Genomic DNA, 25,341 nt, shown 5'->3' on the forward strand with positions numbered 1-25,341 from the left:
TGGGCCCATGAACAGGGGGCCTGGGGTCAGTTACTGACTCGCTGCAGCATCTTGGATGAGTCACTTTGCAGTGTTGTGCCTCAGTTTCCCCATCTGTAGAACGGCGATTATAATATCTACCCACTTTTGATGCCTATAGCTGAAGCACTGTGTAAGCTTTAGCATTACTTCTTGCTTGTCGCTGGCCTGGAAACGTGCTCTGGACAGCAACCTTCCTAGGGAGATTTTGGGCACTTGAAGTGCCAAAGAGAAGCTAGAAGTGCCGGCAACAACGGCCAAAGGACTGGGGAGAGGCTAAGGTGCGGGAAGGGGGAAAGGATCTTATCACCTCCAAACCTGTTTACCTATCCCAATGTCCACCTATTAATCCCTTCCCTGAGCCTCAGGTGAGAAACCACATCCTGGTCTGGTCGCTTTCAATTTATACGGCGCGTGGGAGCATTTCCCGTCTCCTGCCTCCTCCTGGCTTAGCCACTGGGCTGTTCAGTCCCTTCGTGCTCACTTTGCAAAGCTGCTCCCGGGGGGCTCGGGGCTTGCTCGGGTCCTGTCACTTCTAATATCCTGCCTGGCTGCTCCTCAGAAGAGACGGAAGCGGCGGCAGGGGCGATGGCTGGGCTGCGTTGAGGCCTTAGTGCCACCGTCACGGTCAGCTGGCGTTTGCTGGGCCAGGTTCAGCCGCGGGGGAAGTTGACACAGCGTCCATGCAGTTATTGGTCTGGCTCCCAGGTTGCGTTTGGGCCTGGCCATTTCAGTGCCGGAGAGGCCATTCTGGAACGGTTTCCCCCTGCCTGATGCAGTGTCTGATCCACACACTCCCAGCGCCTGGGGGTTTCAGGTGCGTGAATCCAGCGCTGGGCTCCTGTGTCTGTGAGCGTCTGGGCCGCGCCACCCCAGGCTTGCAATGGAGGCCGGAACCAGGCTAGATTGACCTGGTTGCATTACGCACACACTGTAGCAAAGTCCAATTTCAAACTGCGGGAAGTCCCAGCAGCTCTGGGTAAGCAGCTAAGGCCCCGACCCGGCACGCTACTCCACCCAGACATTCCCTGCACCCACGCCCGGCCCCACTGACGTTAACCGGGCTCCTCCTGGGCGCAGGCGTCTACCCTTACAAAATGCATCACAGGCTGGGGACCTCAATCTGTGGCCCGTGGCACGACGTGAGCTAAAGGCCGTTTGCTGAGTTGCCGGGTGAATGGTTAGCCCGGACATGCGCCCGTCTCGGAAGGTCAGGCTGCGATAACACTCTCTGCCCTAGAAACACCACGCCCGGGGCAGCGATTTGATACCACTGACCCAGAAGCCTGGAGGTAAAACTCTAACCCGCTCCCAGTGCGAGAAGGGACCTGATATCCAGCTGGCACATGCCCAGCCTGTCGCCCTAGGCTGCCAGCCCTGCCTCCACGTCTCCCTCCTCCGTCCCTCCATCCTCCCCCACTTGCCCTGAATTAACTTTTGCTGCTGCTGTTTGACAGGCAGCTTCTGAACCAACCCCGCTCTGTAGTGCTGATCTAAAATAAAACTATCTCCAGCCTGCCGCACTCTGCTCCCAGCTCAACTCACTCCTGAGATCCACCCCAGGGGGGACTGGCAGCCAAGAAACCAAAGAGCCACCGGCCGGACAGACAGATGCCTCAGCGGAAGGACAACTTGCTATTTCTTCCTTCCCACCCAACTTACAGTGCTGGGATCCGGATTTCCAAAGGAATCGTCCGTCCCCCTGCTTTGCCTCACTTCTGAGCTCCGGGCTGGTGCTGCAGTGTGCCAACTGCTTGCCAAGGTCAGTTGCAGGGAAATGCATGTTCAAAAAGGAGGCGAGTAAATCAGGTCATTGTTAAACGACTTATCTGCATGGCGCGAGCGCGCCCCTTCTTGCATTGTGTTTGCAACCCGTCCCTGGCACCGCGGCTGAGCTGAATGTCTTGCTGTGTCTGTGGCCGGAGGCTACTGTTAACTGCAGCTGCGGTGGATGGGACGTGAGGACGGGTTGCTTTCACTGGCCAGGGCGCAAGCGCTGTATGTAAGATCGACCGCTTGCAACAAGATTCGGCCACAGTGCAGAAGTGCCGGTAACGCAACCGTAATCTGTGGCCACAGCGTGCGAAGTGCACATCCCCTAGCACGTCCGCGCGCCTCCCAGGTGTGGAGCGGAGCAGGGAGATGGGCACGCTGAGCTAGCTGCAAAGAGGGAGCGGAGCCCCACTGCAGCCAGGGACAGGCACCCTGTGCTGTCGCATGGGCCTGCAGCTGCAGATAGGGCAAGCGCTCAGCTAAATTTGGAAAGGGCTCCGTGTTCTGCCGACCGAGGCTTTTTCCCACCTCGGCCTCACACCAGCTTCGGGGGCATTGCATTCCCGTTTACGTAACTTTGCTCCATTAACCTTCTCCCGCCCAGCCCTGCTGGGATGCCCTTGAAAAACACCCTGTAAGTGCACAGTGGCTGAAGTCGTGCTGAGTGGGGGGCCTGCTTAAAGAGACGTCCACAATGAGGAACAAAACACCAAGCACGCCCTCCAAGTGGGTTAAAACTAGACAGTGCAAAGCAAAGGCACTTTGATCATAAGAAGGGTCTTGCACTGGAGGCAGGACGACACACAATGAGGCCTAGTGGCTAGTGCGCCAGATTGGGACTCGAGAGATCCAGGTTCTACTCCTGGCTCTGCTGCTGGGTGCTCTTGGGCAAGTCACTTCCCAGCGCCGTGCCTCGGTTTCCCAACCTGCAAAGTGGGATAGTGGTGCTGACCTTGGCGGGGCATGTTGAGCTGTGCGGCTGACAAGTGCAATGTAAGTGCTGACCCGGTCTCAGAAGAGAAAAGGCACAGGCCCCTAGTGTAATGATCCAGGCCACTCAGTGATTGCCAGGGTTCATCCAGCTGCCAATACGCCAGGTCTAGCTAGCAGCGGGCTCTGCATGGTTCACAAGAACCATGCAGCACTAGTCAGTTCATTGTGATCACTGCAGCAGGGGCCAAAGTCCACCCTGGTTTATACCCATGCAACCTCCCTGCATTCTCCCCGGCAGCACCACTGAAGGCAGCAGGGGACCCCGGGGGACAGAATTGGGCCTGGATACTGTCCTGCTCTTTCATAAGGGACAAAACTGCAAGAGCCTCACTGCAGAGTCACGGCAACCAGCGTTGGAAAACAGCTGCCGTGTTAGGGTGCTGAATCCCCCTGACTGTGCCCTCGGCTGTATTCCCCGGGGCTTTCGTCTGGTCGTGAACGTGCTCATCCCTTGGGAGACTGTTCCATCTCGCTGCCAGGAAGCCCAGCCTGCTATTCCAGCAGACTGTTAGCCCGTGTCACCCCCTGCAGAAACACACTGAGTGCCACGAGGCGCCCCCGAGGCCAATGGCGACTCTCCCAGGAGCACAGCCTGGGAGTGAGTGTAGGCGGCCTCCCATTGCTCTGGGAAGGAGATGCCTGGGACTGAAGCCAGGCTCCCAGCAGCGTCAGCCCAAACTGCACCGACTTTGCATCATCTCCCGTCAGCATCACTTCTCAGCAGGTTCTTTGACACCTCTTTCCTGTCTGGCCTAGGCACGGAGATGACCCTCTTCACCCCGCTATCCTCCGTTCCATGCCCAGGGTTGCCAACTTGGTCATATTTAAAAACCGGACACTCCAGCAGGAGTGCTGGAACCTCCCCTGCCCCGCCTCTTCCCCCTGAGGCCCCGCCCCCTTCCACTCCTCTTCCCCTCCCACCCCCAACCCTCCTGCCCGGGTCAGGAAGGACTTGCCTGTGGAGCTGGGGCTGGGAGCTGCAGCCGCCCAATGAAGGTAGGAGGCGGCCCCGGCTGAGGAGGGGCTGGAGCAGGTGATGACCCGGTGCCTTCCCTGCTCACAGTAACCGGACTTTGGGTGTCCTGTCAGTAAATCTGACTGGACACTGTCAGGTCCCTTTTCGACCGGACTTTCCGGTTGAAAATCGTGCACCCGGCCACCCTATTGTTGCCACTATGCGCCTCCAGCTGCACACACGGAGCATCTCACAGTCTTTCATTCCTCCTCACAGCCCCGCGGGGCGGCAGGAAAATGCCATTGGCCCCATTTAACCGGTGGGCAGAGGAGCATGGAGAGAGCAAGGGCTCTCCCCACAAGGGGACTCCGGCGTCCCAGCGCTCACCGGCTAGCTTCCAGGCGCCCCGTGGAATTCACAGCCCCGAGCGGGGCATCCCCAGGCATTGTCGGGGGACGCAGAATGTGCGGCACAGATGCCGGTGAGCCGAGGGGGGTGCTGCTGAAGCAAGCCAGCGGGAAATGCCCGGGCAATGGGTGGAGCCTAAGCACTGCTCCTCCAGGGTAGCTAAGGCTTTTAGCTCTGGGTTGGAGGGAGATACCTTCCTCCACTTGGGCTTCTTAGCTGTAAACCCTCCTGAAGGTAGGAGCCTAAGCCAGATTGGTCCTGTCTCCCATGGGAGAGAGCCCTGCGCTAGCCCCTAGCCTGGTGGGTAGGCACTCGGTTGGGAAGCGAGAGAGCGGGTGAGAAAGAGAAGGCAGTCCTATTGCCTGGGGTCTAGGGCACGCTGCTGGCATGCAGGAAAGTCAGGCTCACGGCTCTGCTCCAGACTGGGGTTTCAAACTTGAGTCACCTAGCTGCGAGGAAGTGCGCGAACCACTGGGTATAATGGGATGTACGCACACAGCCCGCCTGCTCCCGAAATTCCTCATCTGGCTGCCCCCGGCAGCCTTTTTGCATGGCCTGTTCCGTGCTCGGAGCACACCTGCAGGCGAGAGACCCAGGGGAAGGCGTCGTTGGAGAAAGGCCATAGGCATGACCTCGGGTGCTGAACGATGAGGCAGCGTCAGGCCTGAGGTGGCTTTGTCCAGGCCCATTAGCAGACACTTAGGTTGCCTAGGGGATGTTCCTGGAGGAGATTTCGGATTAGTTTCGTTTGCAGCTGAGCGGGAGTTTTGAGGAGCTCGGGGGCACTGAAATGTTGGACTGAGAGTGGCCGTGGATCTAGCCCTGAAAGACTTGCCCAAGGCTACACAGGAAACCTGCAGCAAAGGAGGAACAGGTCTTGCACATTCTAGGCTAACCACTGGCCCATCCTTCCTTCCTCCGCATTTGGGCTGAATGGGAAGGAGGTTTAGGACCAGGTCCAAAGACTCCCATGGACTTCACTGGGCTTTGGATTGGGCCCCAGGTGAACCCCTTCAGTTGGAAAGCCAAGCCACAGGTTGACCCGCGCTTTTGGCGCAGTGAGTGATCTGCCTTTATTGGACCAAAGAGAGGCTCCAGCTTTTAAAAATTCAGTAAAATTAAAAAAAAAACCGTCAAAGGCAAAAGCTTTCCAAGTCAGACATTAAATCAGGGGCCGCCAGAGTGGTTTTTTTGATTGCTGCTCACACAGGCAGTCCCCTTCCTGATCCCCTTTAAAGTTCACTCAGCTAGTGTTACTGAGTACACAGGATTAACTGCTCCTCTGCCGAGCTGTATTTTCTGCATCTCCCTGCAAGATAGCCCAGCGTGGCTTCCATCTAAGCACATCTCCCTGCCTGAGCCAGGAGCCTTTCGGCTCACCTGCCTATGGTTCATCAGGGTCTGGCTGTTGAGTCTGGCCCACATGCTCAGGGTCCAAATGATTGCCATATTTGGGGTCGGGCAGGAATTTTCCCCAGGTCAGACTGACAGAGACCCTGGGGGCTTTTTTCCTTCCTCTGCAGCAGGGGGCACAGGTCACTTGCTGGTTTGAACTAGAGTAAATGGTGGATTCTCTGTAACTTGAAGTCTCTAGATCATGATTTGAGGATTTCAGTAACTCAGCCAGAGGTTCGGGGTCTGTTACAGGAGCGGGTGGGTGAGGTTCTGTGCCCTGCCATGTGCAGGAGGTCAGACTAGATGATCATGATGGTCCCTTCTGGCCTTAACGCCTATGAGCCTATGAGACTCGGCTGCTGTAATGGAGGCGATTGAGTCACTGAATGAGTGACTCTGCTAACTGGGTAAGTCCCCTCCAGGGGAGAAATTCACCAGCTACGACTACTAATGGGCACGTCTACACAGCTCACGGCTCCCAGGCCGGGTTAACAGGCTTGGGCTAGCAGGGCTTGCACTGGCATGCTAAGAGACAGCACTTTGAAGTTGCAGCTCGGCCAGAGCCAAGCTCAGCGTCCCATTGTCGTAGGCACCGTGAGGAAGAGACAGTCCCTGCCCCACAGAGCTTACGATAGTGGGAGACCAGCCACACAAAGGGAACGGAAGGAAGTATCCTGTGACAGGTGGGTAACTGAGGCACAGAGAGAGGAAGTAACCTGCCCAAGATCACCGAACGCCGTCCTGCCTCTTGGACAGCTTTGACTGAACAAGCAACGCTGCCCTTAGCCATTCCCTCAGCGGCGTCTGGACAAATGATGCCCGGAAGGCGATCATGTTATCAGACAAGCAAATACACTCAGAGCAGTTACAAGCTGGTCACTAAATCTCTCCAAGCCACTGGAAACCACATTGCAATCATACCCGCCCTGCGAGATCCCACCCTAGCAGGCCTTAAAGCAAGTGCTGGGTAGATCAGCCATGGGGTGTTTAGATACAAATGTTCCAGTCTCTGATCCCAGAATAGGGAGTGGGGAATGCAACATACAGGAGTCCCACTTGGCCTTGATGGCTCTGGAAGCTCTAAGTCTAGCCCTGAAAAATGTGACCCTGTTTAACATGACAAGATACACATAAAAACTCTCATCTCCTTCCCTAGACTAAATTGCTTAACAATGCAGAGGACACTACCAGGGACCTGCTGCACACAACACATTGTCACTGGTAACCATATGTTGCCTGTATATTGACAACGATACCAAGCACATTACCCATTACACACCGTTCATTGCCACTGTACACCACCCGCTACATACACTACACTGCCAGCGATGCAACAGCTTCTTGTCCATGACTATGTTCTGCCAGCTACATCCAGTATCTAGCATCCAACATGCTGGGCAGTTATCAGCTACATACAGGACATAGAATCATAGAATATCAGGGTTGGAAGGGACCTCAGGAGGTCATCTAGTCTAAACCCCTGCTCAAAGCAGGACCAATCCCCAGTTCCCTAAACGGCCCCCTCAAGGATTGAACTCACAACCCTGGGTTTAGCAGGCCAATGCTCAAACCACTGAGCTATCCCTCTCTACGTGGGAGTGTCTTGCCATGGGACTTACTAGCACAGAACCAGTCAATGAAGTGGAAAGGGAGTAGCAGAGCGTAGTAGCTCTCTGCCAATTTCCCGATACAGCTTAAACTACCCAGACTTTTGTTGTTTATTATTATTTGTATTATGGCATCTTCCAAAGGCCCCTATCAGAAATCAGGGCCCCATCCTTCTAGGTGCTGCACAGACACAGAGAAACACAGGCCCTGGCACAAGAGATTCAGACCTGTTCAGAGGGGTTTTACCCACCAGACCCCACCCCGAGTATTCCTGGGGAACCCCAGGCTAAGCGGAATGGCCAGCGTTTCCACATTTGATTGCCAACGTTAGGCACCAAAAAACTTGCCTTTTTTTAGAATTGCTCAGCTCCCTACAGCTCTCCCTGACTTCAGTGTTTAGCGCAAGAATCCTGCCTAGGTAAGGACTCTCTTGCATGATCCCTCTATCGTGCGCCAGTCACAGTTTCCCATCTGTGCCTGAGTCACAGAGGATGGTGACTCTGTTACAGCTCTAGCAGAGAGCCCGGCTCTGGAGGTCCCAAGTTAAAATCCCCAGTGCTGGCCAAGATTTCAGCTGTCACCCTTTCACGCTCCGTGCCTGTCTGCCCCTGTGGGGATCGGAGGGCTGCAGTCCGCTTCTGGTGCTGTCCCTGTGCCAGCGTGCTGTGGGAGGGGCATCGCCACAGGGCGGGGCCTGGACACACACACAGTCCTACGTGCCTTCGAAAACAATGTCTGTGCCTAGACGATTTCCCAGCCGCGGGTTTGTGATCTTTAGCTTCATTGTGGCAGCTCCTCTGCAAGGAAAAGCACCAGCGTAGGGGAGAGATGGTTTAAATGAAAGGAAGTGGCCAGAGGCCAAGCAATGTAATCTCCTGAGGCAGGGATTCCCAACCTATGGTTCTTTGAGCTACAGGTCATTCAAGGCTACCGCAATAGCCATCCATTAGATAGGTGTTCCATGTCCTCTGCCTGTATCACAGAAGTACCCAATACTCATAAGAAGGCAGCGTGGTCCAGAGGATTATCCACTAGGCCGGGAGTCAGGTGAGCTGGGTTTGGTGCCCGGGGAACGATGATACCTGCCCTCTAGTACAAAGAGCCCTGAGATCTAGCGATGAAAAGTACCATCCAGGGGGCAGTAAATGAGGTAGAGGCTGGAGCTAGTCCACAGGAGGGGGGAGACAAAACAGGGGACCTCCTCCCTCCGAGCAGCTGGGAAGGGGTGGCAGAGAGGCTGTTACTTTGCAATGGCATAACGTGGCTGTATGGGGACAGCCCCACACATGCATGGTGGGGTTCTGCTGTGGCTCACTGCCTGGCCGTCCCCAGATGAGGATGCTGGCCTAAGCCGATCAGCCCCGTCTTGGGGAAAAGGGATAACAGCCAAGTGCTCTGCAACACTAAGGCGCTGAATGCAATGTGCCACTGACCGCGCTAGCTCCCAGCAGAAGGCGACGGGGCAGCATTGGCAGTGACTGACTGCAAGGGGATTTTGCAGTGGTGAGGCGCATTAGAGTTGTGATATCATATCGGACAATGAGGTGAATCCCATCCCCTGGGATATTTAAAACCAGACTGGCCCGAACGCTGTACGGAGCAATGCTGCTCCGTCAGAAAGAGCAAACACATGACCGAATAGCCCCTCTGATTTCTATGGTCACGTGCTCTGCTGGAGACGGAGTGGAATAGATGGACCATTCTTGTGTTGAGTCTAGCAGCTACTGTGGTTGAAAAATAAAGGCAGGCTGGAATCACAGGGCTGAGGAAATTCCCCTTCTTGTTCAGGAAGGGTAGTAGAAGGATATGTCAGCCCAGGGGTGGTAGGTAAAGAAGCCCGTCAGCTGGTAGAACACTGCAGACAAAAGACGACAAAATGGATCCAATCCTCCAATTTCAAGTCATTCATGTGTAATGAGATCCCACACACAGTGTGGGGGTGAGTAGCTATGGACACAAAACTTTTCCTTTCATTTTTTTCTCTGCCAGATCTGGAGACCCTTGGCTGTTGGGGTGGTAACCCACCAACATGGGTATTAAAGCCGTGTTACCGAGTTATGAGCTGGGTTTCTACGCTCTGATCTTGACTTGTGCGGTGGTGTACAGTGGAAATGGGATCTTCGACGCATCGAGAGGTAATTTTCCTAATCCAAGCTAGCCAGGTGTGGGTGTGTAAGTGGTAGGTGTATTCCAAACAGGTATTCTTACCATCCAGAATTCAGAAGGAGCCAATTTCCACCCATTTGCAATATCTTTTCTTATGATCACAAGTATAAAGCTCTTGGACTTGATTCTCTGCTGAGAATGACCTTGTGAGTCACTTACACCTGAGCAAAGTAGGTGTGAAATGCTGCCCAATCCGAGTGGAACTGTTCCACGCTCACTGGGCACAGATGTAAACGGCGACATCAGGCGCAACGCAGTGGCGAAGCCCCTATGTCAACGTCCTAGACAGGCCGATACATTATCTTCAAGGGCTCTGATCGTCAGTAATGCAGCACATCTTTTTATGGGACAACGGCACTGCTGACGGCTGGGTCCCCCTCCCCCTATGAGAGCTCCCAATTCTTCCTATCTACAGCGTATCATCTCATGATGGTTCCTCAAACAGGGCAGGGGCAGGATGTTGGAGAAATCCCTGGTTGGAGGCTCTTTGCTCCTTTCCTCTGGTTTCTTTAGCAGTGCAAACAACCCGCGTGGGGATGATCATTCTGGGTTGAGTCTGAAGCACATTGGTGGGGTGATGCAGGTGACGCTTGGACTGCTGCTGCCTATGATGTATCTGTTTGGAGCATCAACAGGGGGCTTCAGGCTGAGGGTGGTCATGCCAGCCCCCTCCAGCTAACCCCTAAATCCACAGTTAACTGGACGTAGCTATGAGTGAGACGAACACTGCCCCAATGAACCAAGGAGCAATCCAATCAGCTGACTGAGAACCTGCCCCTAAGCCCATTGCAATCAGTGAAGATCTTTCTAATGACTTCAGTGGGCTTTGGATCAGGCCCATAGGTTTCAGAAGAATGGCTCCACTCCCAAATCCCATGGGAGCCGCAGGCGGTCAGCACCTCCCATGATTGGACCCTTATGGGCTGGCTGTAGGGGTAACAGAGAAGCTGGGAGCCCCCAGAAGTACCCCACCCTAAGTGCTCAGGGGGTGACTCGAAAGAGCTGGAGTGATAGAGGAGATGGCTCCTTGGGTTGAGTGGGATTTTTCAGAGGGGAAGAAGAGCTGTAGCTACGCAACTCCCGTTCATTCCAACAGAAGCCATGCAGTAAATCCCATGCCCGGTCACTTTTGAAAACCTCAGCTGTTTTATCCTATCCTATGCCCTAGAACTGGAAGGGACCTCGAAAGGTCATTGAGTCCAGCCCCCTGCCTTTACTAGCAGGATCAAGTACTGATTTTGCCACAGATCCTTAAGTGGCCCCCTCAAGGATTGAACTCACAACCCTGGGTTTAGCAGGCCAATGCTCAAACCACTGAGCTATCCCTCCCCTGCTTACCCCGATGCTCGTCCCCCGTGCTGACCAATCACAGGGAAGAAGGGCAGCAGCATCATGGTGCAGGCCCTGACTCAGTAACGCCCTGGAGCGCATGCTTCACTGTAAGCGAGTGCAGTGGCTTCAATGGGAGCTGCGCATGTGCTCAAAGTTAAGCACGTGCCTAAGTGCTTGGCGGCCTTGGGCTGTGTACAGAAGACAGTCTCAGCATCAGAGTGGTTTCTCCCCGGGTAACACCTGTTCTTTTGCAGATAATGTGAACAGAAAAGCCTTTCGGCAGGGCATAAAGCCGGGCTGGCATTACTTCGGCAGGAAAATGGTAAGTAACCCAACAGTGGGACACTGGTTGCTTAAAGTACCACCACCAAGGCTGCCAGCTACAAAGAAGAGCCCTGACTTTCCCGCCGCTCGGGTCTCTTTGCACAGTCCCCGCTGCATGTCGGAACGACCGTGTCATCAATTAAAAGTTCACTCACTAAGGAATATATTATTTACGCAACACAGCAAGCGTGCCCGGCGTTTACGTGCACCTATAGACACAAGTGATCCCAGCAGAGCCCGTACAGGGTTGATAGAGCTAAGCTAACATGCTTTGAAATCCACAGATGGTAGAAAGGGCATGAAAATAACTTGAACTGTGGGCCTGATCCTGTGAGGTGCCAAGCGCCCTCGACTCCTGTTGAAGTCAATGGAAGTGGAGGGCCTCCAGCACTGAGAAGGAGCAGGCGCTGTATCCATGCTGTCCGTTAGAGAAGGACATTTGGGGGAGCTGAAGGCTTGCGCGGGAGGAGGGTTACTAAGCAGGAAGTCAGCGATTAGGGGGCCTTGGAGCGACTGCAGTAGCCTTTCCGTGGCTTGTCCGTGCTGACGTGGCTCTGTTCTGACAGGACGCAGCTGACTTTGAGTGGGCGATGTGGTTCACCTCGTTCAGGAACATCATCGTCTTTGCCCTTTCGGGGCACATCCTGTTCGCCAAGATCTGCTCCATGGTGGCTCCTCAGGTGAGCAAGGGCCACTGCCCAGACACGGCTTTAAAAGCACCAGGGGCGCGCATGGTATTGCAGGGCAAACGCAGATCCCTTTCCTGGCTTAACTGGTGATGGCGTCATTTAAGATTCCAATAAACACTGTTCACAGGGCATATTCCTTGGACCAAGGGGACTTTTTTAAAGGGCTGCAAATACCTCATGATCTGACCCGCCCTTGTGGGGCTCGGGGCTTGTTTACCCTCGAAACGCGACAGCGGCACAGCTGCGACGCAGTAGCGCTTCAGTGTAGACACTACCTACGCTGATGGGAGGGGTTCTCCTGAGGGAAGGAGCTAGGGTGATGGAAGAATTCTTCTGTCAACCTAGCACCATCTACACAGGGAATTAGGTCGGCTTAATGACGCCGCTCAGGGGTGTGGATTTTTCACACCCCTCAGTGACATAGGTACGCTGACCTCATTTTCTAGATTAGACCAGGCCTAAGACAAAAGAACACAGCTGGGCCACAGAGAATCCACAGTCGCGATGGCACGGTGGGAGCTAAATACTTCGACCTTTGGACAATATCATAAAAACCATCTGTGTATATTGAGAATTGGATGGGAGAGGGGGCTCCCCCAATGAATGGCCTTCCAAGTGTGTCCCATTCAGGGCAGGGACTGTCTGTCACTTAGGCACTACCATAAAACTAACTAACAAGTGCTGTGGGTGATCAGGCCAGGAGTGGCTGTGACCGAGAGATGCTGAAGGACTCTTTGGTTCTCGACTTTCCAGACAATGTTGCTTTTTTTCCAATCACACTTTTGGGGGGTGGTTTTCTACCTCTTTGTCCGTCGTTCATTTAATCAGGGCAGATGCATAAAAGCAGGATCATTGCTCATTATTTATGTAACCCTTCGGCCCCTCTGAGTTGGCAGCAACAAGGGCCGGGTTCAGTATCTAGGGGTTCCGTTTCAATAACACAATGCAAAACCGGCTCGAGCCCCCCCCTCAGTGACCTGGGACAATTACATCCCACCCCCCGGGTGCCTCTAGGAGGCAATACTTCCCCTCTCGCAAGCACAGAGTCTGAGTGTAGCAAAAGCCTTTTAATAAAGGAGGGAAACGATGCGGCATTATGTTGGGGAAACACCACAAACAGGATTCATAACACAAACCATGAGCAAAAGACCCACCTCCAAGTAAGTTTGGCAGTGTCCTTTTCCCCTCAGGGTCTTAAGTTCAGTCGCCCCAAAGTCCAACAACCCAAAAGTCTCTGTCCCTGGTCAGTGCCGCCCCAGATCAAAAGTTTATCTGCAGAGTTTTACCCCCCCCCCGCCAGCCTGGGTGGAAATGGGGGGGGGCACGCAGGGTGTTAAGGGATCCTTACATGGTCTGAGGCCGACTGCCCCGCCTCTCCATGGAGTTCTGCTGCAGCCTTCAACACGAACGGCTCTGCTCTACCAACCGCTCCGCTCCGCTCCTCTCCTCCAGCCATCCCGTGAGCTGCTCCAGCCGTCCCCAGAAACTGCTCCACTCTGCCAGCCACTCCACCAGCCGTCCCAGGAACCGCTCCAGCTGCCCCCGCAAACTGCTCCGCTCCACTCACTGTTCCATGGGCCGCTCTAACCATCCCGCAAACCGCTCCGCTCTGCCAGCTGCTTAGTAATATATCTTCAGCTCATCCTGACTCTGCTTACATTTACTACAGCTGCTTGTGTGTGTGTGGGGGGGGGGGGACATTTCATTAAAATTGTTTTCCTTTCCTAAAAAGTGTCATAAAAAATCCACAAATCTGAGACCTCCTGGCTCAGTTATTGCAACTCAAAGAGGAGGGACGGTCCAGTGGTTAGCGTACTAGCCTGCGACTCAGGAGACCTTGGACAAGTCAATTAGGGCCAAATTTTTTAAGGTGTTTTGGTGCCTAACTCCTGTTGATTGCAACACAGGTTAGGTATCTAAATACCTTTACAATCTGGGCTTTCGTCTCGCTGTGGCTCCGTTCCCCACCTGGGAAGTGGGGATAACAGCACTTCCCTACCTCACTGGGGTGCTGTGGGGATAAAGACATTAAAGATTGTGAGGTGCCGGGGTGATGGGAGGCAGATAAGTACCTGAAAGAGAAATTTATTGGTTGAAATCCTGGCCCCACTGAAGTCAGTGTGAGTGTCACTGCGGATGTCAGTGAGGCTAAGATGGCACCCATCTAGGAATGGATGATCAGCTGAACACGAGCTCCCAGGATGACGTAATTCTAAGAGGACTAATGTGAACAAGGAGAGGGGCAGAAAACTCCCCTGTCTTGGCTGAATGTAAAAACAAAAACAAAAAAAGGACGACATACACTGATCTGCTCTAGTGTAAATAAAACTGTTCCTGCTCCCCCTGTATCTGTCCGGCACCCTGTATCTGTTGCCCGTGGGCGCTGGGTGTTAGACTCCCCAAGGGGCAGCCTGAGGCACGTTCTCTTTTCTCACAGCACAGATCTGTGGTTTACATGCTCTACGGGATGTTGGCCGTGCTGGGCACCATGGGACGCGCCTACCTGATGATTGTCCTCTCTCACTGTGTGGTACTCTACACCGTCGCGCTGGCTAAGCAGAGGTGGTTGTGCTTTGCAGCCGGGCTTTGCAGCCTGGCCTCTTTCAGGCTGGAACCTTTCAGCATGTGGCAGGTACGTGCGTAGCCGGTTTCTTTCCAGCGCACAGCTCTGTTTTGTTCCCAGTGCCGGGGTCGTGCCCTGGCCACGCACCGGTGTATTTGGACCTATGATTTGATAGCTCATGTCAAACTGAAACATTTGAGGAAGAGCCACATGTATGAAGGCACATCCTCTAGTGGTTAGAGCAGGAACCAGGCCTCTGGGGTTCTATTCCTGGTCCTGCCACTGATGTGCTAGGGGCCTCAGGCCAGGGGCGGCTCAGACTGCCTTCGGCGGCTTGCCTGCGGTAGGTCCCCAGTCCCGCGGCTCCGGCGTACCCGCTGCCGAACCTGTGGGACCAGCGGACCTCCCGCAGGCAAGCCACCAAAGGCTGCCTGACTGCCGCCCTCGCAGAGACCGGCAGGGCGCCCCCCCGCAGCTTGCCGCCCCAGGCACGCGCTTGGAGCACTGGTGCCTGGAGCCGCCGCTGCCTCAGGCAGGTCACTTAGCCTGTCTGTGCCTCAACATCCCCAGAGATTATAATTGTTTCAATTTAGCAATGCACTTAGGCACCTGAGCAGTCCCATTGAAGTAGTGATAGCCCCAGTGCAGGCTTGGTGCATAGGGTTCTGGACTGGGGGGGGTGACTTTGAGTGCATCATTTCCCCTCCCCGTGCCTCAGTTTCTCCATCTTTTAAAATGGCATTGGATGCATTGGTAAAGTGCTTCCGGATCTCTGGCTGAAAAGCTCTATGGAAGAGCTGGATATTATTATTAAATTACTGGTAGGCATATTCTTTAACTAGCTTGCTGACTCGGGACCAGTAATACTTCTCTGCCTTACAGGGGTATTAGTCCTGCCTACCCACAGTCCATCAGGGCTTGATTTTCAGAGGCGCTGAGCACCCGCAATTCCCGTTAGAGAAAATAGAAGCTCTGGGTTCTCAGCACTTCTGCACATCAAGCCATTTCCCGTAGCCCAGACGTAAAGGTGATAGTCCGAGTTTCCTTGGCCCAGTCCCAACACTGGTAATTACTTTCTGTCAATCTAAACACCTCGTTGCAATTTCGCAGCTGCAATTTTCCATTCACGCCATTTGTATAGACCGGCTAGTGGTCCCATTCCACCCCAGAGGTGGCTGCAGCTCAGCGCTGGGTGACGTCATCCCTGTGTGTGATATTCTAGAAGGGTGACATTCACACCTGTTCCAAAGACCAGCACAAAACCTACACACCACTTCAGTGCTCTAGTGAGCTCTTAGGTGCACCATCGGCCTTGTGCTAAACTCCTGCACGATGGTGAATTTCAGCTTAAAGTTTTTGTGATCCTTCTGGTTGTAAGAGCCAGACCATTCAAGCTAGAAATAAGGGGCAGTTTTTTCAATAGTGAGGGTAATTGACCACTGGAACAACTTACCTAGGGAGGTGATGGGTTCTCCATCCCTTCAAGTCTTTCCATCAAGACTGGGTGTCTCTTCAAAAGATACGCTATAGCTCCAATGGAAATTATAGGCTTGGTGCAGAAATTAGTGTGTGAGGTTCAAGGGCTCATGTTATGCAGGAGGTTAGACTAGATAATCATAATGGTGCCTTTCTGGTCTTAAAATCTATGCAGCTAGGCTCTCAGAAAGTAAGGCGCCATTCATAGAAAAACATATCTGAAGCCAGACTCGGTCGTAGGAGATAACCACTGCAGGCAGTTGCACAGAAGAAGACCTTTTCAGCCATATGACATAGTAACTATTCTTTTTTGTTTAGAATGGATTTGTAACCAGAACTTTTGATCTTCAAGATGTTCTGTTTTATGGAGGAAGCGGCTTTACCATCATGCGCTGCATGAGCTTTGCGCTGGAGAACTCCGAGAGGAAGGAAGGGATTTACTCCATCATTGACCTGCTGAAATATAATTTCTACCTCCCGTTTTTTTTCTTCGGACCCATCATGACCTTTGATCAATTCCACTCTCAGGTACTAGCTTTGTGGTTTTCCTCCTTACACCTTACGGGGCAGATTTTAAAAGGGACCCTCAGCCCAGTCTCCCACTTCGAACCTGTAGTTTTACTCCCACAAATAATTGCTGGCACAGTCGGTTTCATTTAGACATACGCTTACCTGATTTGAGGGCACAAGTCAGGTAGCTAGACACAGTGCTTAATTTAGCATAGAATCATAGAAGATCAGGGTTGGAAGAGACCTCAGGAGGTCATCTAGTCCAACCCCCTGCTTAAAGCAAGACAAAAAGGTTGCCGGGGCTCAAGCAATTTTTTGTACATTCTGATGCGGCAAGCTCCAGAGGTGCTGGAGCTATGAACTGCCAAGCCCAGAGGTGCCGGGGCTCAGCCCTGGCAAAAATTAAGCCGTGGCTAAACATCAAGGTGACGTCAGTTGCACCTGCAATTAGATGATGGAACAAAATTCCGATGCAAAACAAGAAGCTGTTTCTAAAAATCAGCGCCACTGGGTCAGGTTTTCAGCTGAGCTGTTTCTACCGACAATAGGTGAAGAAGTGTGCTGTGGTGGTGAAGTCATTGGAGTAGGATCTTGGTTCAGTTCCTGGGTTTGCCACTAACTCACTGTGCAACTTCGGACTTAATTTCTCTGTGTCTGTTTCCCATCTTCAAAATGGGGATGATAATTCTTCTTTACTTCCTAGGGGTGTTGCAAGAATAAATTCATTGTTTGTGAGGAGCTGAGGTACTATGGGGGCCAGATGACAACCTAGATGACAGACAGAAGTTGCACCTGCAAAGTACTCAGCGGTGTGCAGATAGTTAGCTGCCCCTACAAATTCCCATTTGTACATGCAGTTATCCCCATGTGCACATGCTCACACATTCTGCAGCTGCCACGTGGGCCCCAATGTGGACTAGATACACAGGGCCGGCTCTAGGCACCAGCAAACCAAGCACATGCTTGGGGCGGCACAATTCCGGGGGCGGCATTCCGGGTGGGTTTTGGGTTTTTTTGCTTCAGGAGTTGCGCTCTCGGAGGTTTTTTTTTTTTTTTTTTTTTTGCTTGGGGCGGCAAAAACCCTAGAGCCGGCCCTGTAGATACATTATATGTTTGCGTCCCTCTGTGTGTCACATCTTTGTGTCTGTCCGTCCTCTCACAATACTGCCCTCTACTGGATGGAACGTCAGACCTGCTTAGGCAGGCTAAGACATGTGATCACGTCGCCCTCTAGGTGCTGTAGCTGACAGACACTACGAGCCTTCATACAAGAGAGAATTTCAGTCTAGAGCAGTGGTTCCCAAACTGGGGTTCGTGAACCCCTGGGGGTTCACAAAATGTTACAGGGGGTTCTCAGGGAAAAATTCCCTAATGGCGGACAGAGCTGTCCCTAGGGATGTGGACTTCTAAGAACTAAGCAGATCAAAGCAAGCACATCTATTACACTGAGGAGATTTAAGCTTCAAGACTCCTTATAAGAAATGGAAAGGGAGGTGGATATTTTCTGCTGTTTTTAAAATTAAATAGGCAGCTAGTATTGTTTTTAAAATTATTATGAAGAACAAGTTTAAGCTTTGTTGTAACGTGCGTTGGTTGCCTGGACTGCTCAAGACCTGAATGCTTGTATAGGAGGAACTCTTTGAGTTGGCTTCTTAAATATCTTCATGCTCTTTCACATCTGATACTCCTTGATGAAACATAGGAGCCTTGTCTTATAACAGGCTTATTCAAAGTGATACAAGCTATGAAAGTGAGATCTTGGAAGAATGTTGCCATTTTCATAATGTAATAAAAATACTGTAATGATAAATAATAATTAATAATAGTGTGTAATAAGCATGTCATAAAAACAAATTTTATATTTCCAAGATCACGGCTTTTATAATTTATACTCAGGTAAAGGAGAAAATACCTGGACATTTCATTTTTAGGAGGGGGTTCGCAAGACTTGACATTTTAGTTAAAGGGGTTCGCGGGTTGTTAAAGTTTGGGAACCACTGGTCTAGAGATACACGGTGGGGGAGGTAATATCTTTTATTGGACCAACTTTTGTTGGTGAGAGAGACAAGCTTTCGAGCTACACAGAGCTAAATTTTTTATAGGCCTGATTTTCAGAGGTGCTGAGTGCCCGTAGCCTCACTGAAGTTAATGGGAGATGTAGATATTCTAAGGCTCAGAAAAATCAAGCCATTTATCTATATATAAATAAATAAAAAAAGGACAAAAGAATTTTTATACTGGGAAGTGGCTTGGCAACTAAATATACGGGTTCCTCCTGCTCCTCCTATCATACTCCTGTGTCTGTATATACGTACACGTGTGTACCTATATATACACCAACGCACATACATAAGTTACATGTTGGTACAACACAGAACTTATGTTTGCAAGGAGAACTTCCAAATGTATGCAGTCATCCAGTCATTGGCTGATACTCAACTGTCTGTTCAAAAAGGAGAAACAGAACCCACAACTCAGTAGGACACCAAATAAGGTGGAAATGTTAAGCCTTGGAACAAGCATATGCTGTTTCCTTTTGCCTTTTTTTTTTGGTCTTGAAACCTGAAAGAGATGATGAACTCTCAGTGCGGGAACCCAGCTGACATCTGTGTAGTGTGTGATATTTAAATACAAAGCAACATAGCAGCACTGTGCTCATTTTCACCCTCCCTATCACAGTTTTGATTTTAAAATGATTCAAAACCTAAATATTAGCAAGGCCAATGACACGCCAGGTCTTTTTCCCCCATTTCTCCCCCAAAAAGGCTAGGAAAAAATCCACTCACAAACACAGCCAAGAATGCTAGCAGATCATGTAATATTAATCAGCCCCCTTTCATTTTCTTTTAAAGGAGCGCGGTCAACTGGCGGTCTAAAATTCAGGATCTGAACCCAGAAACATGCTATAAAACCTAACGCAAATAGAAATCTTTTAATTAATTCAAAACAATTTCAGTGAAAACGTGGAGCTGGTAAATGCGTCCCTGCAGGGATGGAAACTCAAATGTGGCAGTGTTGGTGCTGAGGCAGAAGAACTAACAAGTGAAACCGACTAGTAAATAAATTTTAAATTTTTAAATTAAAAAATTAAATTTATGGAGATATCCTACCTCCTAAAACTGGAAAGGATATTGAGTCCAGCCCCCTGCCTTCACTAGCAGGACCAAGTACTGATTTTTGGCCCAGACCCCTAAGTGGCCCCCTCCAGGATTGAACTCACAAACCTGGGTTTAGCAGGCCAATGCACAAACCACTGAGCTATCATTGCACCCTCATCTGCTAATGAAGTCAATAGGAATTGAGGATTCTCAGCTTGCATCTTAGGGCTGAGCCTTATCTGTCTCCAATAAGTGACACCCAGTGCAGTAAATAACTTCTCCAAGTTAATTCTAGTGTTCCTCCCAAAGCGTATGCTCCACCCAGCTGACATCTACGGTCCGTTCTTTCTCACCTGCGCGCAAAGCAGACATGACGCCGACTGCCAGATACCAACAGGCCAACCTCACACATCCACTCATTCCTGTCCCTGGGGAACTCCCAGTCAAACGCCATTTGGAACCTGCACAGCTGCTGCCACATCAGTTCTCCCGTGCAAGATTGAAAATGTGATATGATGTGACATCAACACAGGGGACCACATCCTGCGCTTGTTTTCACGGGGGTAAATCCAGAATTGGCTGACTGATCCCAGTGGAATTACTCCATCTGTGCAGTGGTGTCACTGAGAAGTTGGCCCGCGATTCCATGTCAGGCTGGAATTAAGCCTTTTAATTATTCAGTGCCAGCAAACCGCGTGACCCGTACGTTTTTAGATTCAGCCCACACCCATGCTGGCCTATGTCAATGCCTTTTTGTTTCATCCCCTGCAGACTGGTTCCCAGGCTCAAAACCCCAAAGGAACCATTAAGATCATCTAGTCCGACCTCCTGCGTAGCAAAAGGCATAGAATTTCACCCAGTGCTTCCTGCACTAAGTCCAACAGCTCCCTTTTATTTACAGAGGAAGTGGCCCTTCACCCCGGATCGAGTGCTCAGATGATCTACCTCTCTCCGGAGCAGCCTCCTCTGAGTTCATGTTGCTTCTCCCCAAGGTCCCTCTCCAGTGGTATTGCCTTTAAAAACAACAAAAAAAGGAGGGATTATTAGAGAAAATAAAGGGAAATTCAAAAGCAAGCCAAACATAAAGCAGGAGATAAACACAGCTACACTAGCACATGACTGCAGAAGACATAGCTAGTTAGATCCTGTGTATGTCTAATAAGCAAGGTCAGCGTATCTTCCACAGACTCTCTAGCTGCACCTGCAAGACCTCGATGCTAAATGGACATGCAACAGATTCTTCTGCCCTTATCCTTAGAAGGCTGCTGAAAATCTGGCCCTGAGGGTCCTTATTACATTTTGAACTTGCTGTGGCAAGTTACACACTTCATTACAGCGTTGACGATCGCAGGTCGTTGAGGGCAATTTTGGGGAGGCAATGTGAGCTCATGGTTGGAGCCGGGAACGGAGACAGGACTCCGGGGCTCACTTCTGGCCAGGAGCAGCCCCAGCTGCTTTGCCGGCCAAGGTGAAAACTTTTTTGGCACCCCTACTCCCCACCCCCTCGCAGCGGCAGAGAAAAACAAAAACAAAACGCAGCTGGCCAGTCAGAGGGGAGGGGAAAAAAAGACAAGTGGTATAGCTGTTCGGCACCCGTCCTGCTTGCCCATCCTTAGAACCAGCCCTGCTCCTGACTCTGCCCCTAACTGGCTCTGTGACTTCTGAGGAGTCACTTAGCCTCTCTGGTTCTCAGTTTAGCCACCTGTAAATTGGGTGTATTGGTCATACCAATTAACTCAGGCCTGGTCTACACTGGAAAATTAGGTCGGCATAACTGCGTCGCTCAGGGGTGTGAAAAATACACACCCTGAGGGGTGTAGTTAAGCCAACCTAAGTCCCTGTGTAGACAGAGCTAGGTCAATGGACGAATGCTTCCGTTGACCTAGCTATGGCTCTCAGGGAGGTGGATTACCTACTCCTGTGGGAGAATACCTCCCTTTGGCAAAGTCTGTCCTGTCTACACTGAAGTACTACAGCGGCGCAGCTGTGCTGCTATAGCATTGTAAGTGTAGACAAGCCCTCGGCCTAGATAGTCTAACGGCCCCTTTGAGCCTTTACATCTAGGGACTTTCAGGGATGCTCTGAGGCGGAATTGACTAATGTTTAGAAAGTGCGTTGACTGCAATGGACGTTTCCCTGAACAAAAACTGAGTAAGGGCCTCAGGACCTGACCCGTTAATACATCAGCAACTTGCATCTCTGAAACCCTCCCATCTGCCCACCCCACCTCATTATCCAAACTTGGGCCAGGCTTTGATGTGCATTGTTGCATTGAACGGTCCAGTGAGATGCCACACCTCCCCAGCTCCATTCGGATAAATGAGATTGCATTGGGCAATATTCAGGGCCTTGCTTGCCCACAGAAACAAAGCCTGCTTTTCGACAGCCCCAGCAAATTCTGCTATAGGCCCTGATGCTGTAAAAGCTGCCAAGGCCTGACCTCATCGCACCTTGTCAGAGCTGAACTTTCCTCTCCCTTATGACCTACTGCGCAACACTTCCCCTCCAGGCAATACCAAGCCCACCAGAATCTCCCAGACGACACATTTTGATGATGCTTAAAACACAAGACATCTCCTCCCACCTCAGCCGCCATTTCCCCTTTCAGAAATGGTGGACTGCACAATGGCGCCATCTATGGGATGGAGGACCCTGAAATATTGTTGGTACAGTGCCTTGTTAATAACAAATAATATAATAATAATAATAGTACCAGTTGCATAATACCCAAAGATGGGATGGGTGCATCAGAAAAATCAAAGAAAGACTCGGTCCCTTCCCCCAAAGAGCTCACAGGGTAAAGATGTGTGTACACTAGGGGGTTTTAATTTCCCATGGGTGTTATCACTGGTACACCCGCACCAGTGGTAGGATTGTGCGTTACTACGTGTCTGTACAGCGCCTAGCACAATGGGACTCTGACCCTGTTTGGGGTCTCTAGGTGCTACTGTAGAACACATGAATAATAACAACAATAGCAGTAGCAACTGTGAGAGCTCAGTGTAGACAAGATTTTAGAAGATCTGGTATTTTTACCACCATTTTAACTAAACCTGCTGAATGCCGGCTTAATTAATACAGTGCTGAAAACAAGGTCAGCTGCAGGAAACCTGTCTAAATTAGGGCTGCAGCCAGTCCTGATGCTGGCTCAGCTGGACGGTGGAACCAGTGACATTTCCCAGTGGAAAACAGGCTTTCGGGCTGACTCAGTGGGACTGTTCATGGGAGTAAATGCTAGTCAGCATAAGAGCATCAGCAGCTAGAGCGTCTCAAATGAAAGACCACCAGAATTTTTTAACCCCGGGCAAAACAATGCATTTCCGATTCCCACCCCCCCACCCCAGCCTCATTTTCAGAAACAGCTGAGCCATTTGAGCTGAAACTTTCCGAAAATCATTCTGCCTGAAGCAGACGCCCAGTGTGGCACATTTCAGCCCAAAGCCAGTGAAAACAGGGTCTTTATCACAGAAAGCATTGGGCAACCTGAATCACAGGCACTGCTACCACCTCCACACCGATCATCTACTTAAAGGGCTTATATGGTCACAATTACCATTACCTCTGCTGGCCTCACACTCTTTAATGCACTGCCACAGCACCCCTGAGAGGCAGGGCAGGGCTACGATCCCCATTGTATAGAGGGGAAACTGAGGCACGGAGCGGCTAAGTGAGTTGTCCAAGGTCAGACTGGAAGTTTGTGGTGGCTCAGGGAATCAACCCCAGTCTGCTACCTCCCACACTCAAGCCCTAACCACTGCACCATCCTTCCTGTCCGCTAGGCTCTGCACTGCCCCTGAGTGCAACTAGAAGTCAGCTGACCTTCAGCCCGTGGTGGGATGAATCACCTGGAAGGATGTTGTGTGCGGTATCCATGGGAACGCTGAGTCAGGAGTTCCATCCATCCCCACGCCCAGCCCAGGACACTGCGTAGGGATGGCTTTGGAAATAGAGAGCTGAGCGGAGGCCCTTGTGATCCACTGAAGCCCCTTGCACTACGTCACAGATGTTTCCTCTTAGACCTCAATGTTCCAGAACCCGTTGTTAGAGGGGAGAAATGACAGCTGCCTGGGATAACCGGCCAGTAACAGCTGATCCCCACCGGATTAACCTCCGGTGGCTTCTCTGCTCCTATGTTTGGAAGCCTCTTCATTTCCTGAGAGCAGGGCTGCTTGCAGGCCAATATCAAAGGCTGTGTGAGAGTAACACACACAAGCGATGCTGGCCAATGCTTTAATCCTTGGAAATCATCTGTTTCTGTCGATTGGGCTATTACAGCCGCCGCCAAAGTGCTTTCCGAGAACTCCCACCCCGTGGGGAATGAAGAAATCAGAGTGAATATAAGCGGATTTCTTATTCAGCAGCAATTTTACGGCGCTGTTGAGAGCCAAGGCTGTCAATCTCCCCAGCATAATCCTAAATGCTTGCTAGGAACATTATTATATTCCGATATTCAAGGGAGGCTGCAGGTACTGGGAGGAATAGCAGTGATTGTTACTGCAAAGCACACCAGTGAGCCCCCGAAATCAGAGTGGGAAAAGAGCAGCCCCAACTGAGGCAGGATTCTGCCCTGCTCTGGATTCCTTAGAGCCTTGGCCAGTGTGGTGACGGGGCTTTCAGCCCTTCCCTTCCTTTATTGCAACACTTGCTGTCAGGGAATATGCACACGACGCAATGGCCATTCTAAAAAGCCCACTGAAGTAGGGGTCAGAGTGAAGTCACTCTGCCCCATCAGGAGGACCAGCCGGGATTGTGCTTGCCAGAGAACTTGATGCACACAAGTATCAGGGGGTAGCCGTGTTAGTCTGTATCCACAAAAACAACGAGGAGTCCGGTGGCATCTTAAAGACTAACAGATTTATTTGGGCATAAGCTTTCGTGGGTAAAAAAACACTTCTTCAGATGCGTGGAGTGAAAATTACAGATACAGGCATAAATATACTGACACATGAAGAGAAGGGAGTTACCTTACAAGTGGAGAACCAGTGGTGACAAGGCCAATTCGATCAGGGTGGATGTGGTCCACTCCCAATAATTGATGAGGAGGTGTCAATACCAAGAGAGGGGAAATGGCTTTTGTAGTGAGCCAGCCACTCCCAGTCCCTATTCAAGCCCAAATTAACGGTGTTAAGTTTGCAAATGAATTGTAGCTCTGCAGTTTTATCAAGCATTCTTAAAACTACAATACCAACCTGGGGAAGTGGGGAAATAGACTGACAGAGTGAGACAGGTACCCAGAGGTCACCTACTACAGGACAGGCCCAAGAAGGAAAATAACAGAACACCACTGGCCGTCACCTACAGCCCCCAGCTAAAACCTCTCCAGCACATCATCAACGATCCAGGGCTGCCCAGAGGATTCAGGGGGCCTGGGGCAAGGCAATTTTGGGGGCCCCTTCCATAAAAAAAAAGTTGCAATACTATAGAATACTTTATTTTCATTGGGGCCCCTGCAGGGCCCAGGGCCTGGGGCAAATTGCCCCACTTGCCCCTCCCTCTGGGCGGCCCTGCAACGATCTACAACCTATCCTGGAAAATGATCCCTCACTCTCATAGATCTTGGGAGACAGGCCAGTCCTCGCTTACAGACAGCCCCCCAACCTGAAGCAAATACTCACCAGCAACTACACACCACACCACAGAAACACTAACCCAGGAACCAATTCCAGTAACAAACCCCGTTGCCAACTCTGTCCCCATATCTACTCTAGCAACACCATCATAGGACCCAACCACATCAGCCACACACCATCAGAGGCTCGTTCACCTGCACATCTACTAATGTTATATATGCCATCATGTGCCAGCATTGCCCCTCTGCCACATACATTGGCCAAACCGGACAGTCCCTACATAAAAGAATAAATGGACACAAATCAGACATCCGGAATGGTAACATACAAAAGCCAGTAGGAGAATACTTCAACCTCCCTGGACATTAGATAACAGATTTAAAAGTAGCCATCCTGCAACAAAAAACTTCAAAAACAGACTTCAAAGAAAAACTGCTGAGCTACAAAACCCCAGTGTAGCCAA

At 51.3% G+C, this 25,341-nt stretch overlaps 1 protein-coding gene across 1 annotated transcript in view; it reads left to right on the forward strand.

Annotated features, from left to right (window-relative positions):
* The first annotated feature begins 1,552 nt into the window (after positions 1–1,552).
* The window catches only part of HHATL (hedgehog acyltransferase like), a 34,558-nt gene continuing 10,769 nt past the window's right edge, over positions 1,553–25,341 (forward strand). The window contains exons 1-6 of the mRNA XM_024215221.1: positions 1,553–1,780; positions 9,140–9,285; positions 10,903–10,970; positions 11,539–11,652; positions 14,099–14,293; positions 16,019–16,228. Coding sequence (XP_024070989.1) covers positions 9,180–9,285; positions 10,903–10,970; positions 11,539–11,652; positions 14,099–14,293; positions 16,019–16,228 — 693 coding nt within the window. The 5' untranslated portion in view covers positions 1,553–1,780; positions 9,140–9,179. The remainder of the gene's footprint in view (positions 1,781–9,139; positions 9,286–10,902; positions 10,971–11,538; positions 11,653–14,098; positions 14,294–16,018; positions 16,229–25,341) is intronic.

This window comes from Terrapene carolina, unplaced genomic scaffold (assembly GCF_002925995.2).
Source record: "Terrapene carolina triunguis isolate 2854851 unplaced genomic scaffold, T_m_triunguis-2.0 Scaffold111, whole genome shotgun sequence".
Lineage (NCBI taxonomy): Eukaryota > Metazoa > Chordata > Testudines > Emydidae > Terrapene > Terrapene triunguis.